General features: G+C 37.5%; 3 protein-coding genes across 3 annotated transcripts; 2 read left to right on the top strand and 1 right to left on the bottom strand.

Annotated features, from left to right (window-relative positions):
• Positions 1–6,979: 6,979 nt before the first annotated feature.
• LOC101309673 (SWR1-complex protein 4-like) lies at positions 6,980–12,202 on the top strand. The gene is made up of 16 exons (XM_004288502.1): positions 6,980–7,339; positions 7,417–7,503; positions 7,667–7,732; positions 7,819–7,878; positions 8,008–8,064; positions 8,168–8,297; positions 8,449–8,516; positions 8,763–8,855; positions 8,934–8,987; positions 9,479–9,613; positions 9,812–9,922; positions 10,450–10,545; positions 11,121–11,189; positions 11,302–11,338; positions 11,471–11,505; positions 11,589–12,202. Exons 1-16 carry the CDS (start codon positions 7,226–7,228, stop codon positions 11,667–11,669), a joined length of 1,293 nt encoding a protein of 430 aa, XP_004288550.1. The 5' UTR covers positions 6,980–7,225; the 3' UTR covers positions 11,670–12,202.
• A 1,050-nt stretch (positions 12,203–13,252) lies between these two features.
• On the top strand, positions 13,253–14,575 carry LOC101293640. Its single transcript, XM_004289502.1, has 5 exons — positions 13,253–13,604; positions 13,711–13,829; positions 14,037–14,225; positions 14,318–14,369; positions 14,462–14,575. Exons 1-5 carry the CDS (start codon positions 13,311–13,313, stop codon positions 14,573–14,575), a joined length of 768 nt encoding a protein of 255 aa, XP_004289550.1. The 5' UTR covers positions 13,253–13,310.
• LOC101309968 (nifU-like protein 1, chloroplastic-like) lies at positions 14,175–15,840 on the bottom strand. The gene is made up of 3 exons (XM_004288503.1): positions 15,430–15,840; positions 15,181–15,317; positions 14,175–15,085 (listed from the first exon to the last, which is right to left on the bottom strand). Exons 1-3 carry the CDS (start codon positions 15,761–15,763, stop codon positions 14,897–14,899), a joined length of 660 nt encoding a protein of 219 aa, XP_004288551.1. The 5' UTR covers positions 15,764–15,840; the 3' UTR covers positions 14,175–14,896.
• Between the last annotated feature and the right edge of the window lie 1,580 nt (positions 15,841–17,420).

Below are 17,420 nucleotides of genomic sequence, written 5' to 3'. Positions count from 1 at the left end.
CCTGTAATCAATCTCTATGTTTAAATCTGGGATTACAACATTTCTCTATATTGTATCACTATAAAAAGGACCATAGGATTCTTTACCATATGAAATCGGAATTAAAACTAGTTTGATTACTAAAATACCCATATTAGAAAGGAAGCTAGAATGTTTGCTTCTAGGGTTGAGTAATTTGAAAATATTATAATTATGTGAGGATATTTTGGGGAGAAAAAATTGATTTCATAAGTTTGATTATGATACCCATCTCCCTTATTGGGTATCAGATTAGGAGGTTCGTAAAGAATCGATTTCTGATAAACAAGTGAGACCTATACTCATTCTAATATCTTGACATGTTAGTAAACGCCGTTACCAAAGAGAGCGCATTCAGGGGAGACATCACTGTCGTTACCAAACTCGTTCCAATCAAATTGAATGTGTTTTATTGTGGGAATCAACGTTACTACAATTTCAATCTACGATTTACCTGTAATCAATCTCTATGTTTAAATCTGGGATTACAACATTTCTTTATATTGTATCACTTTAAAAAGGACCATAGGATTCTTTGTTAAAGGTCCTCGACCAAAACGCTCAATGATTACTCATTTTCTTCAATACAATTCAGCTTCTCAACACAATTATCAATCTTGTTTGTTTCATATTATTGCTTTTCTTTACTGGTATTTGTCTATCTTTTCTGCAATCTACGTTATTGTTCTTTACATCCGAGCAATTTACATTCGTGCTCCTTACTTTTCCTGCACTTTGTTTGCTGCACTTTACATTCCTACACTTTGTTTGCTTTACTTTCATTATCACAACATTCACTTAGTTACACACACCAAGATCGGCTAGTAAGCTGGTCCGTGTTAAAGTCCTTGCATCCAAGGAGAGAGAACCTCGCGGCCAAGATCGATTTTTTCTCGACCTACAGTCAACTGATTAGAAGTCAGGGCAGCACAACACCCACATATCAGAACAAAACCTCGCTTGGCCTCTCAGCCACGAGTTGGCACGCCAATGCACACGTCACCAAGCCAGAAGGGTATGTGTAGCCCAAAGAAGCCCTCGACCCAGCGACACGTGGCCGAGACGATTTTTGAGCCAACAAAAAAATGCAAATCTCACGGATATTATGAGATAATTGGGGTGGAATTGGAGGTTCAACTATAATTAGTAAAACTTTTCATAAGTTAAAATGGTAGTGCACCAAACCCAATTTTTAATACAAGAGGTACATCGATTTTCATTATCAATTTAGAATTGGTGGTTGATAGATAAATTAAAAACTATTTATTTTCCTTATTCTCCTGCAAATTTTTCGATTGTAATATAGATAAATAAGGGTCTCCCGCAGAGGATTAAATTAAACTAAAAGTTTCAAACAAATGTCACAAAACGTGACTGCAGCTCCTATTGAACAGCAGTCGAAAAATAAAAGCCAAACCTAACCTAGAATGCTCAGAAAAATACACAAATTTACAGAGGTGTACTATACATACAGACCGTCTATAACAAAAAATTTGAGATGATTTGGAGTTGATTTGATAGGGAAATAAAATACGGGAAGATGACAGATAGAAGATAAGAAAACTGAAAACTGATTTCAAATTGGTTGAGAATCAAGATGATGAGACTAGCTAGGGAGGAAGTATCCACCCCCGACAATCACACACAACATACTTTGTCCAATTTGTAACCAACTAAGTCAATTGAATATGCTCAGATTGACTCGGTATGCTAGAGCACAATCTATTACTTTTTCTTACTTTGTACGTTAGGCAGGAAGTGCTCTACACTGAAACTATTCTCAAACATTGTAACCTAAATGCATGTTTATTAGGTTAATACAAGCAGAGATCATTGAGCATGAAAAGAGTTTGAGCAATCACTAGGCATGGCAATAAACTTAGCGTTTTGCTAAACCAAGGGTTTCGTCTACTCACTAGTGAAAACTACCAAATACTTCTCTAGACAATTTGAGGGATCCGATATTGACCCAGGCATCAAATAATCAAAGTATTAAAACCCTAGCATGCATACTAAGTAGGCCTCCAAAGGACACACACAAAGAATTCATCGATGAACAATCGGTAAACAAAACCTCAATGTTATTAATTGCAAAAACAAATTGAAAATAAGAGCATGTTATGAATCATGTTTGGGGGTTTCAACAGCCCCTAGCTACTGTGAATTTAGTTACACATGATGAAAATTAAAAACACAAAGGAGTTCATGGAAGAGGAAGACAACACTAACCAAGATTGAAAAATTCTTGAGAAGGGATCAATCTTCTTCTGGAAGAGATCGATCTTTTTCCGTCAGATTTTTTTTGTTCTTTTCTTCCTAAGTTCTTGTGCGGCTCTCCTTCCTTGTGTATCATATGGATCTCTTCTTGAACGTGTAGAGACCTTTTAAACCTCTTTATCAGCCTTTAAAACATTCCTTGTCGGATTCTAACTCCTTGGCTTCAATAGAAAGCATCCTTTGATAATAATCTGATTAAATTAGAATTCTTTGTCACTCTTCTTTCCAAAATAAGCTCCGAGTCATTTTATTTGTTGAAATCTCTCAAGTCCATCACATTCACTGACAATTAGCATCTCCTTCATCCGTCAAGAGTCCATGATTCTCCATAAATTTCACAAATCTTCTTCCTTTCGCTCATATTTCCTTCTTTGCTTCAGAACACCTAATAATCATAAAAAGAACTAAAAATGGAAAATAAGATAAACTAATAAAGTAAATAGGGGAATTAACCATCATATCGTCGCATATTTATACTCTTATTAAAGACCTCCACATTTAAGCTTTCGAAAACTAACTACGCAAATGACACAAACTTAATGTCTTCCAAACATCTCTGAGAACTTATAATGCCCACAATGGTCAACAAAAATTCAAGCTACCATGCATCAATACTCTCAATTTCACTTAAGAGTTAATTTATTTTAACAACCATGATGCTCAAATCATTATGCAATGATGATCAAACCAATGCAACAAGTAAGAACAAACTTATTCATGGGTCAACAAGTGCAACTCAATTTCTCACAAAGATGCACTCAATTTCTTTTCACTCATGATTTTTTGGCTCAATCTCTCAATTGTATGCAAGAGAAAGTAGCTTGCATATATATATGAACAAAAAGCATATGACAACATAAATAAACCTCAGGAATCAATTACTCACACAAATCTCTCAATTGTATGCAAGAGAAAGTAGCTTGCATATTTATATGAACAAAAAGCATATGACAACATAAATAAACCTCAGGAATCAATTACTCACACAAATGAACTACACCATAAGCTTAACTCTTAGAACAAACTCCACAAATCAAGTTTTACTCATCTTTCAAATCAAAAGGAATTTTACAAGAAACTGGGGCTAAGCTAGGGTTATGAGTTGAAGATTATCCTAAGGACCTAGTAGAGCATTGAAACACACCTTATGTTGTCAAACCAAGGGCCAAATATCATCATGTTGGACCCATTGTCATTCCATCCTCCTTACAACATTGTGAAAAAGAACCATCGCCATATATTCAGTTTTTGGGCCTTCAAACATACACAAAACTCCAACTTCACAAACAAGGGACTCAATCCAATTTTTATCTTTTTTTATTTATTTATTTACATGTCATTTTTCTTTTCTTTTGGGCAAGTCACATTCCCCCACACTTGTTTCTCATCATCATTTCACTACATCACACCATCATGCTCTACTAGGCCTAAAAGACAAAGTTAGAGATATCACTATACTAAGCTCAAGGTATGTCCGTATTTCATAGGTGATGAAAGAAAAAACTTAACATAGGCTCGAAGGGGTTTAACTAAGGGTGTGTTGTGCACACAAATAGGGACACATGGACATCTGACAATCGTGTTCATCCTAAAAAGTTCCATCTATCATTTCTAAAATTAGAGCGTTTTATGATAAAAAGTTTCGAAAGTCCACAAGAATGAGTTCTAGTCATCTAGAGTTAATTAAAAGCTATGGTGAGAAATCAATCAACAAAAAAAAATAATGAAGCTTTCAAACATTTATAGCCAATAAAACGAATCAGAATATTTTCAAAACCACTCAGAAAGAAAGCACATGTATAAAGCTCAAAAGCTCACATAAGGCTCATATGAATCAAGTTGAACTCATCTTAGCATGAATCAATCAATCCTCATTCATCATATTAGTCTAACCATCAATGTACACAACTCAAGTAAAATAATCGTTAAAATCTATTAACAATTATTTGAAATCAAGAATCTGACACATGTTTGCAATCCTTTTGTGACCAGAATATTAATCCGTGAAAAATTCATGCTCATCATAGAGTTGGAAGACACATATAAGACTGTACTTTTTTTTTTTTTTTTTTTTTTTTTAAAGGGTGTCGAAGATCGACCTCCAGAATTGTTGAGATTGATTTTTTTCTTATATAAATTTCTGAACATCGAGAAGATCGATCTTAAAGGGGCAGAGATCGATCTCTTCTTACCAAAACATAAAAAACTTGAAATTTTAAACACTTTTTCAACACCCAACGACTCTAGAATGACTCTAAAACAAGAACACAAAAAGAAAGAATGTTTTCCTTTCCCCCCACACTTATTTCTAACATTGTCCAATGTTAAACAAATTGTAAGTTCGCAATGAAGAGAGAAAGTATGGAAACAAAGAAACATTCATAAAAATACACAGACAAAACAAAGCAATGAAAAGGAAAACAAAGAGTAAAGGTTAGAGAAAACAAATATGGTTTGACGACCCGTTGACGCCTCTTCCAATCCTCCATTATTGGGCTGCCTCCTAACCAACGCTTGGTTTAACGTCCTCAGCCTGACGGTACCATGAAATTTACTCAAGGGAAACAGGTTCATGGAGGGGTACATCCTCCATTTCTTGCTCCACAAAAGACTCAAGGTTAATGGATGGCCATTAACCTTGAAAATCACACCAGTCTTGCCACTTTGAATTTCCACTGCACTATGATGAAACACATTAGTAACCACAAAAGGACCAATCCAACGTGAACGAAGCTTACCAAGGAATAATTTGAGGCAGGAAAGAAAAAGAAGGAATTTTTGTCCAACAACAAAAGTTTTCCTCATTATCATCTTGTCATGGAATGTCTTACTCTTTTCCTTGTATATCTTAGCACTCTCATAAGTTTCATTGTGGATTTCCTCTAAGTTCATTCAATTGAAGTTTTCTATGCAAGCCAGTAGCATCCAAGTCCATGTTAAATTTTTTCACAGCCCACCATGCTCGATGCTCCAACTCCTCTGGCAAGTGACATGGCTTACCATATACAATCTGGAAAGGTGACATGCCTATAGGCTAGGAGTCTTGAAGGAAGTCTTATAATAAGCCCATAAAGCGTCATCTAATCCCAAACTCCAATCCTTCTGATTTGGTGCAACGGTCTTCTCCAAGATTTGCTTGATTTCACGGTTTGACAATTTTGCTTGCCCAATAGTCTGAGGGTGATATGGAGTAGACACTTTGTGAGTGATATGATATTTTCGAAGAAGAGCTTTGAATTTGTGAGTGATATGATATTTTCGAAGAAGAGCTTTGAATGTCCTATTGCAAAAATGTGACCCTCCATCGCTGATTATGGCTCTTGGTGTTCCAAATCTAGAGAAGATGTTAGCTTTAAGAAAATATGAAACCACTTTAGCATCATTAGTCGAGGTGGCTTTTGCCTCCACCCACTTAGGCACATACTCAACCGCAAGTAGAAGGGAATGAACCCATGAAATCAATGCCCCAAATATCAAATATTTCAACACGTATGATTGGAGTTTGAGGCATTTGATCCCTTAGACCCAACTTACATGTACGTTGGCATCGATCACATGTCTTGCAAAAGAGGTATGCTGGATCAAGTTATCAAGTTCAGCAAATTATTCCTTGCATAAATTCTTCGGGGTTTACTGGCCCCAATGTATTCTACCAACAACACTCTTGATGGAGCATATAATCCATATTTGTGGGTGATTCGATGAACAATAAAGTATCGGTGGAGGAGAGCGACTGAGAGAGTAAGAAAAGAGTGACAGAAGAAGATAAAATGTAATTGTCGTGGATTTGGTGAAGAAAAAGGAGAATGGAAAAATGAAAACAGAACAATAGCAATAATTTTAAATGAATGGTATTGTAGGAAGTTCAAAGTGAGTGGAGACAAAATATTGATAAAAAATTAAAAGGGAGTGTGGATTGCAATTTAAGAAGTGTAAATTTCGGCTCCCTAAGATACTATACCCTATAAATGTGAAACACATCAGGTTTTCACCAATATAGACATATGTTTATGGAGTGTACTTTTAGCTCAATAAAAAAGATTGCACAAGGTATGTGTTGTTCCTTTCAATGTTTGTACGTGATGCAACACAACATATTTTTGTTAGGTACTTGTGAAGTATAATAAGTTATCTGAAATATTAAGACTAACATTAAGATTTCGATTGAAAAAAAAATTAGTCAAGCAAAACGAAGCAAGTTGAAGTATTTGAGAATTTCAGATGTCTATTCATCTTTTTCGTAAACGGAGTGTATATACAAGATACACCAAGTCCTATTTAAAAACTAATTACAACAAAATATTCCTAATAATACACAATATATTCACAACTCTAGTTATAAGGAATGACTCACACCAACACTCCCCTTATAATTTATATCACAATACACTGATACATGACATCGTCTTCCTTTGTTTGATATCCAAATCTCTTAATAATGTCTCAACCACAACATCTTATAAACTCCACGACGCTTTGCTTTAACACTAAAGTGGGCTGTCACGTTTTGCTTCTTACTTTTCCGAGTACCCAAATTACCACCCCCAAACTAACGGGTCTGAATCGTGCCTTCATTAATTTAAATTTCATGAGATAATAAATGTATCTTTCCTGAGATAAATATATTTTCAAAAGATAAATGTATATTTCTAGCATATAAATACCTTGCACTAAACTAAAAATTGGGTTACAAAAGTTTTGTTGAAATTCTGAAATACTGGGATCCTATTATTAGCAGGATTTGGCGCTTTGGAACTAAAATTCCCGCTCGGTTGTGATTTGTCAAGTCTCTCTCTTTGCTGCTCGGAATTTGAACTCAGATTTTCAGCCCCTTCACTCTTAAGTTGGCTAAACTAGAAGGTTCCAATCTTCCCGCCCAATCCATTTGTCTCCGAAAACCAAAACCCTAGAATTTGGGGGAAAACTCAGAATGGACGCCAAGGACATCTTGGGTCTGCCCAAAACCACGCATCCCTTATCGCAGGAGAAGAAATCGCGACCCCCCAAGGAGTCTCAGCGCAAACCCGATGGCATTTCACGCGAGGTAAAATCTCCAATTTCACTTGTTTCGATTTCTGAAATTGTGGCGAATTGAACTCATGGCTTTGTCGAATTTTATAGGTGTATGCCCTAATTGGCGGTGTGCCACCTCTCATGCCGGCAATTGAGCCGTCGCAGCTCAAGAAACGCCCCCCAACCGATGAGAAGGTTATTCGGTTTTTCCGATAGCTCATTTGCTCAAATTTACAGTGCACAAGATAGTACAATGTGTATAGGGCAGTATGAATTTGTCACTTTGTATAGGCCGTTCCGGATTTTTTTTTCTTTTTCTTTCGCCAGTGTTGAGTTTGTTTAGTCATTCTGCTTGCAGATCACTTGGCAGTGGCTTCCTTTTATGAATTCTGCGCGGAAGGATGACTTGCAGCTTTACCATTGGGTGAGTCTTTGTACATTTTCAACACCTGCCTTCTATATGGTAGAGTTCTGCTCGGAAGATGTTTATGGTGGACATCTACTTTGCAGGTTAGAGTTGTCAATGGTGCCCCGCCTACTGGTGACTATTCCTTTGCCAAGTATAACAAGGTATGCAGAACGAATCCTCATCTCTCTTCTTATGGATTTGGAATTATAACCTTGTATCATCTCATTTGTGAATATCTAGCTTTTCTTATTTGTTGGTTTCTTTTTTCTTTTAATTTTTTTTTTTTGCAGTCTGTGGAAGTTATTAAATACACTGACGAGGAGTATGAGAAGTATTTGACTGATCCTGTAGGTATCAAAAATATATTTTATTTCTATGTCTTGTTTTAATAGCGAGAGTGCTTTTGTATTCGTTGGCTCATTCTCTATTATTATCTCTCATCTTCACTAGATGTGGACAAAAGAGGAGACAGATCAGTTGTTCGACTTGTGTCAACAGTTTGATCTCCGCTTCATTGTGATAGCAGACAGGTTCCCATCGTCTCGTACTGTGGAGGAATTAAAGGATCGATATTACAGCGGTATCATCTGTCTTTTTGCTCGACTAGGATGTTGTTGCTTGCGCTGTTTAATTATCTTCTATTTTGTTTGCATTACATTTTAATTTCTATGTTCGAGTCTGTAATTTGATCCAGTGCTTGATGACGATATTGAACCCACTATTTATTGCAGTATCTCGACATATTTTAATTGCTAGAGCAGCATCGCCTGCAGATGTATCAGGGCACCCTCTTGTTAAGGTTTGTTAACTATATCAACTGCACTTGTACTTGGTTTTTCACTTTCTTTTATCAACTGCAGGAACAGTCTGGGAAAGCATGGCTTTTTATGTCTTGCGCTCTCAAAAACCTACATTTTGGGGGGGGATCACTAGGCCTGCTCTTTTTGTTAGCTTCTTTGGTGTTACATTATTATCAACGTGACTAAGTTTGTTATATCAAAGTTATTGCTCTTACTCGGTTTCTATTATCTTCTTCTTCATCTAGGAACCATACAAAGTTACACAAGAGAAAGAGCGCAAGAGAGCACTGTCCATGGTCCTTTCTCAAACAAAGAATCAAGAGCGGAAAGATGTGGAGGTATAGGTTTATCTTCAAATTCAACATTATAAAAAGATTGTATTCATTAACATGTCTAATCTACTTTTATTTTCTCAGGTTCTTGCAGAAGCGAAGAGAATAGCCGAGTCACGTGCACGCATGGTTGCAAGGGTAAGTCTTACAGATGGATATTGTGTGAATGGTTTTCTTTTTTAGCTTGCCAACTATTGTGCATGGGTAGAATTCAGCCCCATGTCTTTCAAAATGTTATTACCAAAGAAAATCTTCCCGTTTGGTTTTTACTTTTCATGTCTTTTTGAAGTTTAAACTTAGAAAACTTAACTTTCATATTTGTTTACGACCATGTAAAAACATAGCACATTGGAGGGTTTAATATGTGGCTTGGTCAGCAACTTTTATCAATGATTTAGTTTTTAGAGATCATTAGAGTTTATTATAGAGTTAAACTCATACGGGAATTTAGAATTCCTATATGGAGGTAATTGTATGGAACCTGTTTTCCCCATTCAATTATCATCATGAGTATTTACTGTGCATCATATACACATTAAATCATCCAATTGTGTTGATGGTATAAAATCAGAAGGAACACTATTATTGTTTTATTCATAATCCTATGTTGCTTTATTTTGCCTTTTCAGAGTGCTAGAGATTTGGAGTTGCCTGTCACATTCGCTGGTCGTGAAAATGATGAGAGTATATCACCATTATCCAGCACCGCAGCACCTTCAACTTCGATGGCAGATAATTCTTCCACTCTAAGCACTCTTCGCTTGGTATGTTTATTAACTTCCTTAAATGTTAACTTTTCATCTGTTCCCCAAGCAACTGAACTTACTTTATTAATTTGCTCCAGTACAAACTTTTACTTCTCCATGAACTAAAAGTTATCTATCTACCACTATCTGAATAATAATCTGTGTATTTCTCTGAAATATGCAAAGCTAATCTGACTGGTATGGAAAATTTTGCAGCTTCGAGTGTATCTTAGAACATATGCGCTCGACCAGATGATCATAGCTGCAAGCTCTTCTGCTGGACTTCGGACTATCAAGCGTGTTGAACAAAGTTTACAAGAACTTGGGGTCTGTACAATTCTTCTAGAACAGTTAATTATGTACATGCTGATGTCCTATCTCTTGGAATCTTGTCTTCATAATTTTGTTTTCCAAATATTCTAGTGTCCTGAGTTTAAAACTTATAATCAGATATTTAAGATCACTTGGAAATTAGTCCCTTCATATCTATAAATAAAAGAACTATTTCTTTGTGTTGTAACAGCTTCTAAAATTTTCATTTGACCGACGTGCCCATAGAGTTCATGGTTCTTGTGCTTGTTCTATTATTATCTATTATTTCAATGAAAGTTATTTATCATGATATACTGATATGGTTCTCTAAGCTGTTTGAGATATGGTTGAATTGAGATCAATAAATGGTCCTTGACTTTTTATTGCTGACTAGCTATCTATATTACAGTCACAAATCCATTAAATATTGCCATGTTTCATTGTTAAGGACTTCTTTATGTCAGAGCAACACATCCTATCATTATCTTCCTTCTCCTCATTGTTACCACTAAACAATTTAAATTCTACGTTTATGTCTACAGGTTAATCTAAAACCAAGAGTTCCAACTAAAGTTGTTTGTTCAGAGCATCTTGAATTAAGAAAAGAAATACTGACTCTACTGAATCTTCAGAAAGAGGTATTGCTTAGCTATTCCTTTTATACTCAACTTCATTACTGTTGGCGTATGTGTAATGTATAGTTGTGTATCACTGATATGTTTCTAACTTTAAAGGTTTGTATGGGTCTGGTTCTTAAGTCTATCCCCTCTAATGTACTGTCTTTTGAACAAATTTGAGCATCCCTTGTATTGTTTGCAGTTTATTATTTGTGTGCGCTTGTAAACAACTTGGTCGTGAAAGTGTGAAATTGAGATTTTGAAATAACCCTGTCCCTTTTTAAACTGCTTATATCGCCTATCAACAAATTTGAGCAACCCTGGCGTAGTTTCATCTGTTGCAATTTATATCTGTGCATTTGAAAACCACTTGGTTGCTGAAGTGCAGTTTAAAAAATTGTAAACCCTTTCCCATTTAAACTGCTTATATGCCTCTAATGTACTGTCTTTTAAACATATTTGAGCCATTTGGCAATGTTCCCATGTGTATCAATTTATTTCTGTCCACTTGTAAATTACTTGGTGTTTTAAACTGTACCTTTTTTTCCCCACTTAATTATGTTCTTTGACATAAATGAATACTTTTGGGTCATCAGTTGCAATATAAGGAGGCAGATGGTTCATCTTATCGTGACAGTACTTATGAAGCACCAGGCACACCCAAGGTCAGTTTCTCTTCTTGCAATAGGGCTTGTCAGTTGGAAGCCTTCTTATGCCTGTAAATACTGAGAATTTTGTGACTTTACTAAATCCCTGTATGCATATTGTGGTGATCAGGATCGCACGTTTGTTCCTGACTCGATGGCGTTTGGAGGTAATATATCAACGGCCAACTGGGAATTATCTAGTTGCATTGGGTTTCTAATTCTTTCCATGCCTGACTTTAAGTGTTTATTCAAGCAAATTTTTTATGCTATTGAACTTATGTTTCTCCATGCGTTTTCAGGTGAAAGAGTTGGTAAACGAGATCAGAAGCGCAAGGTACATTACGTACTATTTCCCCCCACCCTGGCGCTTTTTTCTGGAATGTGATATAATGGTCATTGTATTGTGTCTTTCTATAGGGACCTGGTAGGGTATCAGAAGCTCCCTCGTCACCAGCGCAGTCTAAAAGGCCAAGGAAGTTAAAGGCACCGGATCTGTAGTTTCAGAACAAGCACAACAGCTCTAAGTCGAGTGAATTGGAGGATGCATAAATTAATTAGTGTAAAGCTCTAAGCTTTATGATGATGAAGATTTAAAAGTTGGTGTTACGAATTGGAGAACATGCTATATGTTCTATCTTTCATGTGTTTCGTAGTTAGATGTAACCGGTGACACAAGTCCAGAGAATCTGCTATATGGACTTACCTAGAAGGTAAGTGGTGAGTTGGCTCAACCATTAAACAGCCGAATTATGTGCATGTCATAAGTGGAAGTCCATTTGTCTTTAGGAAAATTTAGATTATGTGTAGTAGTTGGTCAGAATCATGAGAGCTAAGCTGAACTCTTTTGTTCATTGTTCTACTTTTTAACTCTAGGTTTTACATTTTCTCTTGTGAAGAGAAGTGCTGATGAATGTTATATTTAGGTATTTATGCATACATTCTGTATAATATGTACTTTGCTATCAGTCAGGTTGTGCTCATATGTACATAAATAATGATTCTTTCAAGGCAAATTTTATTTTTATCGATTTCACCTTTACATTCTATATCACTTGTGCCTTTACACTTCGGGATTCATCGTGTGTCCATGCACTTAACAGTTTCAATCAATCTTGTTGGCTTTTTTGCCAACTAGGGATGACAATAATCCTTAGCGGGTAGGGTACCCACGGGTATTTGATCCTAACAGGGAAGATATACGGGTATAAACGGGTAACAGGGATGGGGATCCCCAATATTCGGATTCTTAAATCGAGTACGGGGCGGGTATGGTATTTTGATATTCGTCATCATCCTCACCCATTAAGGATGAAAATATTATTATATACAATTATATAATTTATTATATATATATATTTATATATAATTTATAAATAAATATTTATGTAAAAAAATTTGTGATTCTCTTAATAAACATTTAATAGACCTTCATTTTTATTATATATTTTTATTCTCTTAATGAAATTTACCGGTATTGTTCTGTTTTAATCAAGACTTGTATTTATTTTTATTAGATTGAAGCATGAAACTTATTTATTTTGGTATTTGATTTTAATTTCATACTTTTATATAATTGTATTTCGTATTTAAAAAAAAAATTTAATACATAATTATTAACGGGTACGGGTATGGAAACGTAATCCCTAAACGGTACGGGTATAGGGAATCCCCGTTATCTAATTACGGATACGGGGATGAGAAATGTAAAAAGGTATGGGTACGGTATTTTGATCCTCGTACCCTACCCTACCCATTGCCATCCTTATTGCCAACGATCGTGTGCTATACTTTATCCAAACTCGCCATCAACACTCCATCTAACCTAAGGGCTTTTGCCTCAAGAGTTTTGAAGGCATGACTTGACTAATGGAAAACATGGCAAGCATCCATAAACATTAGACAGTAGACGACTGGTTAATGCTTAGAAGAGTTGAACAACGTCAATGAAGAGATGACAGGACAAGGGCCTCCAAAATATCCCAGATCACTTTGTGGTTCACAATGTTACATATTAACCTTTTTTTTTTTTTTTTTCCCCAATGAATAATGTTACTTATGACCTTGAAATTTTCCCACTATCTAAATCTGAATTCTGAATAAGAGAAGGGAAGAATATAAGGTTGGTTCCAGAATCCTTAGATGCGAGCCCTCATTGGCATTGCTCCATTCTCTCTTCACAATTTTCCTAACAATGCCCAGAGCAAGCAAGGTTTGCTCATTAGGCGTAGGCCTTCCTGCTGTATCAGAAAGCAAAGCACACCATCAACCAGAAGCAGCAGCAGCCTCAAAACCACTTGGCCGTCCCTCTCATTTTCACTTTTCGGTTCCGGTTTTGTCCTTGGTCCTCTAATTGATGGAATCCATTCAAGGGTAGAACTTGTGGTGTATCAGAATGGCTCAACCAATATTGGTCCTCTTCACACTAACGTTTGGGTAAACTCATTAAACTTGCCAGCATTTGTTCGCTTAATAAGGCATCTCTCCTCTTTTCTTTTCTTTCAAGAAAAATTAGTGAATGCGTATTTTGTTGATTCAATAGGTTCCCGTCTTACTTGGATTGTTCTACTGCACTGTCGGTTTGCTTCAACTCTTCTTGGATGAAAGGGCCTCCAAACAGATTCCAGAGGGAAACCAACAGAAAATGCTTGCCTCTTTGTTGTAAGTATAGGCAACAACTACCGTAATATGTGTATGCTTTCCATGTTTTCTTCATTCCACAGTTACTGTTCACGTTATGGCAAGAGCAAACTTAATGTTCGTGAAAGAAAAATAATCATATCTATGCACAATTGCAAATGCTTGTGAAACACAATCATGAGTGATCTGAAACTCATGTGCTATGAAGTGCATTGTTGTTCGATACAGCGCACTGGTGCTATTTATAGAGTTGAGCGCCGAGATGTACAAAGCAGGAGTTGCAGACAATATTGAAGCATACGTGCTATTTGTAGCGGCTGAGTTTATATGGTTTTCTGTGAACCGGACATGGTTCGGCTTCCTCCTTGCAAGCATAGTTGGTCTGGCCTGCCCACTGGCTGAGACACCCTTAATGAAGTAAGGCTTCCTCCTCCTTTATCCTTCTGTTTTAGGGAATCATCACAAACTGCTCATATATGTTGATGCAACTATCTCCTGCTAATATTCAGGTTCTTCCACCTTTGGTATTATCCACAAGCAAATGTTGAAATCTTTGGCCAGGTGGGGGTAACTGCTACCATTCTAATGCAAAAATGAAATAACTGTTGAACATTTGGGTGGTTCTCATTTTTCTGATGCATTTGATCTTGCAGGGCCTGGTGACTTGGACGCTCACTTGCTATTTTGTGTACACGCTGTTTCTGATCAATTATTCACGCTGGCTGAAATCAGTGATCACTTCTACTAATACAACAGAGGACAAGTGACTATGTTCGCCGGAACTTCCGAGTGCCTCTGTAATATTAGACAACTCAAAGCAGCATATTCACCTGTACCAAACTTTTGAATTGCTACATTATACAGTAACTCCATTTTCAAACGTGTTTACAAGTAACAAGAGCAAAGTTGGAGGCTTGGAGTCCAGAAAGTACAACAATTGGTCTGGCAATTGATACAGAAACATACTCATCTTTGCTGAAAATAATGGCAATCACTTATTCAACAAGATATACAAATACGAGTCGTGCTAGGTGTATATCAGACCTAGAGCATGTCCAACAAATTGATGGGGCAAGCTGAGCTATGAGCTATCCGGTAAACACAACATTGACGATATCTGGGAACTTCTCCTTAATAGCAGCTCTGATTCCTGATCCAATGGAGTCAGGCCCTACGTATTTTACATGGCAATCTCCACCTTCAACTGATAACACTTCCACACTCCCACCAAAGTTCTTTATCGCCGGCCTCAATATATCGAGATGACCATTCACTGCCTGCACTTTCAAGTTGGGCAGACAATCATAAACTCACTCCTCACAACAATCCATCCAACACTGAATTAATGTCGAGAAATCGAAAAGGCTCTCACCTCAACTGTGGTCTCCCTGTTTTCTTCATCAAACACTTGTTGAATATCCTTGAGTGCATCTCCAAACTTCTCTTTAAGCACTCGTTCAATCCCCATTTTCATGGTGGTGGTTGAGCTAGGACAGCTTCCACAAGCCCCTGTTTCACCCGCCCAACACATGCTCATTACCACAAATTGAAACTCAAACGTTGATTTTCTTTTGTAATCAAATTAAACCCAAAACAGAAAATGAAACTAGTAAAAACCCACCTTGGAGTTTGAGAGAAACGACGCCGTCCTCGACAGACACAACGTCGACGTTTCCGCCATCGGCGATGAGATAGGGGCGCACGTCTTCGAGAACCATGTCGACGTTGGGAACTGTGAGGTCGAATTGCTTGGCCGAGTAGAGACCCGGAGAAGAAGAAGAAGAGGAAGAGGAAGACTCGGCGGCAGCACTAGAGTTGGAAGCTCTAACGGAGGAACCCAGAAAGATCCTTGTTCGTTTTACAAGCATGAATTGTGGGGATTGATGGGATTTGGCTGGGATTTGGGGAGAAGGAATTGGGGTTTTGGGCAACCAGGAGGTTGTGAGAGACGCCATGAATGAAGAAGCAAGGGCGTCCAGGAAAAATGCGATGGGTTGTGTTGGAGTCTGAGAGTCCGTGTCAAATATGAATCTGGGTTAATTTCATGATTTCCAGCTGGGGGAAATCGGTAGGAGAACGAAATTTCGTATACACTTTTTTTTTATTTATTTTTTATTTTTTTACAGAGGGGAACCAAAAGGCCCAAAGCAAAAAAAAAAAAAAAAAAAAAAAAAAAAAGTAAACACGAGGAGAATCCAGTTTTTCTAGCCCTAGTAACATTAGCTCTAACAGAGCCATGAGCAGAAGCGTCTTCAAAAGTGATGAGACTAAGATCATGCATAATACTATTCTTGGCCAAGACATTAACAACCATATTACATTCTCTGAAGATGTGAGACCGCTTGACATTTTGCAATCTATACATCATAGAAGAACAACCATCAAGGAGAGAGCCAAGTGGGGTGCATACCAGAGCTAGGATTTTGCATCAGCTACACAAGAATTACAGAATCTGACTCAATCTCAAGACCATAAAATAAGCCCCAGACTTTAGCATCAAGGATTTCACCCACACCTAAATTAATTTGGAAACCACACCCAACTACCCCTATGATCCCTAATAACTTCTCCGGCGCCAATTTTCCCAGAATGAGAAATTCGAGTACCATATCGATGTTTAACTCATACTAGTTGATAGGAGGCTTGGTCCAAGACAACATAGTGTAACTAAACATGTTAGCTTTAGCCTGAGCACTCATACATTCAGTGACATACTTTATTCATCCATTTCTATAGAAACCAACATACAAAGACAAAAATAGCGCACCATTTAATATTGTTCCTGATACTTATGTTGCAATGGAATTGAACAGCAATCCTTCCTATTGAGAGAAAAAGAGTTAGAGATGGTACCAGGACTGCGCGTCTAATGACGACGTTGTCGGACGAGATTTGTTGTTGGCCGTCTGGAGTCATGGTGTGTAGGATGGTGGAGGTGGAGCGATAAATGGAGGCCTCTCTCGAGTTCGGTCTAAATAGGTGTCTGGTGGATCGCTGCAAACTTTTGCTCCAGTGGAGATGTTGATCGTCGTCAAAGAGAGATGGTCAGGCCATGGTGGCCAAGCGGTGATGGAGCAAAAACAGTGTTGCGGTTTAAAGGCGGGAAAAGGGGCTGCAAAGGCCTACCCGGATCTGGGTTGGTCTCCCGCCTTGTTTTCGGTGATGATTCTGGCAAGGAGGTGTGCTGCTTCTCTGTGTGGTCGACGGTGCATCTCTTTTCGGCGGCAGTCGACGCTGTCGGCGGGGTGGGAGGTGCTGCATCCACGTTGCAGCTTTTGGGCCGGGTTATTGGTGGGCCTGCACCTAGAGGTCCAATGGGTTAGGTTGGGCTTAAGCATATTTGGACTTTGGTTTTTTTGGTGAGTTTTTAGTTTGGTTCAGTTTGGTTGTTGTCGCTCTTCTACGAGCGAGGGTTTTAGCCTCCTCTTTGAGCGAGGATGTAGGGTTTTAATAGGTTAGTGTCGTTTGATCGTGTCGTTTGGTGTGCCATGGTTATAGTGTTTTTTCCGGGGACTATTTAATGTCGGTTAGTTTTTGTTTGTCAAAGTAATGGGGGGATTACCTGTACATATATATATATATATATATACACACACACAACAAGCTGATCAA

This window comes from Fragaria vesca, linkage group LG1 (assembly GCF_000184155.1).
Source record: "Fragaria vesca subsp. vesca linkage group LG1, FraVesHawaii_1.0, whole genome shotgun sequence".
NCBI lineage: Eukaryota > Viridiplantae > Streptophyta > Magnoliopsida > Rosales > Rosaceae > Fragaria > Fragaria vesca.
The sequence above is the reverse complement of the archived record's forward strand: the minus strand, read 5'-3'. Positions and strand labels throughout refer to the sequence as shown.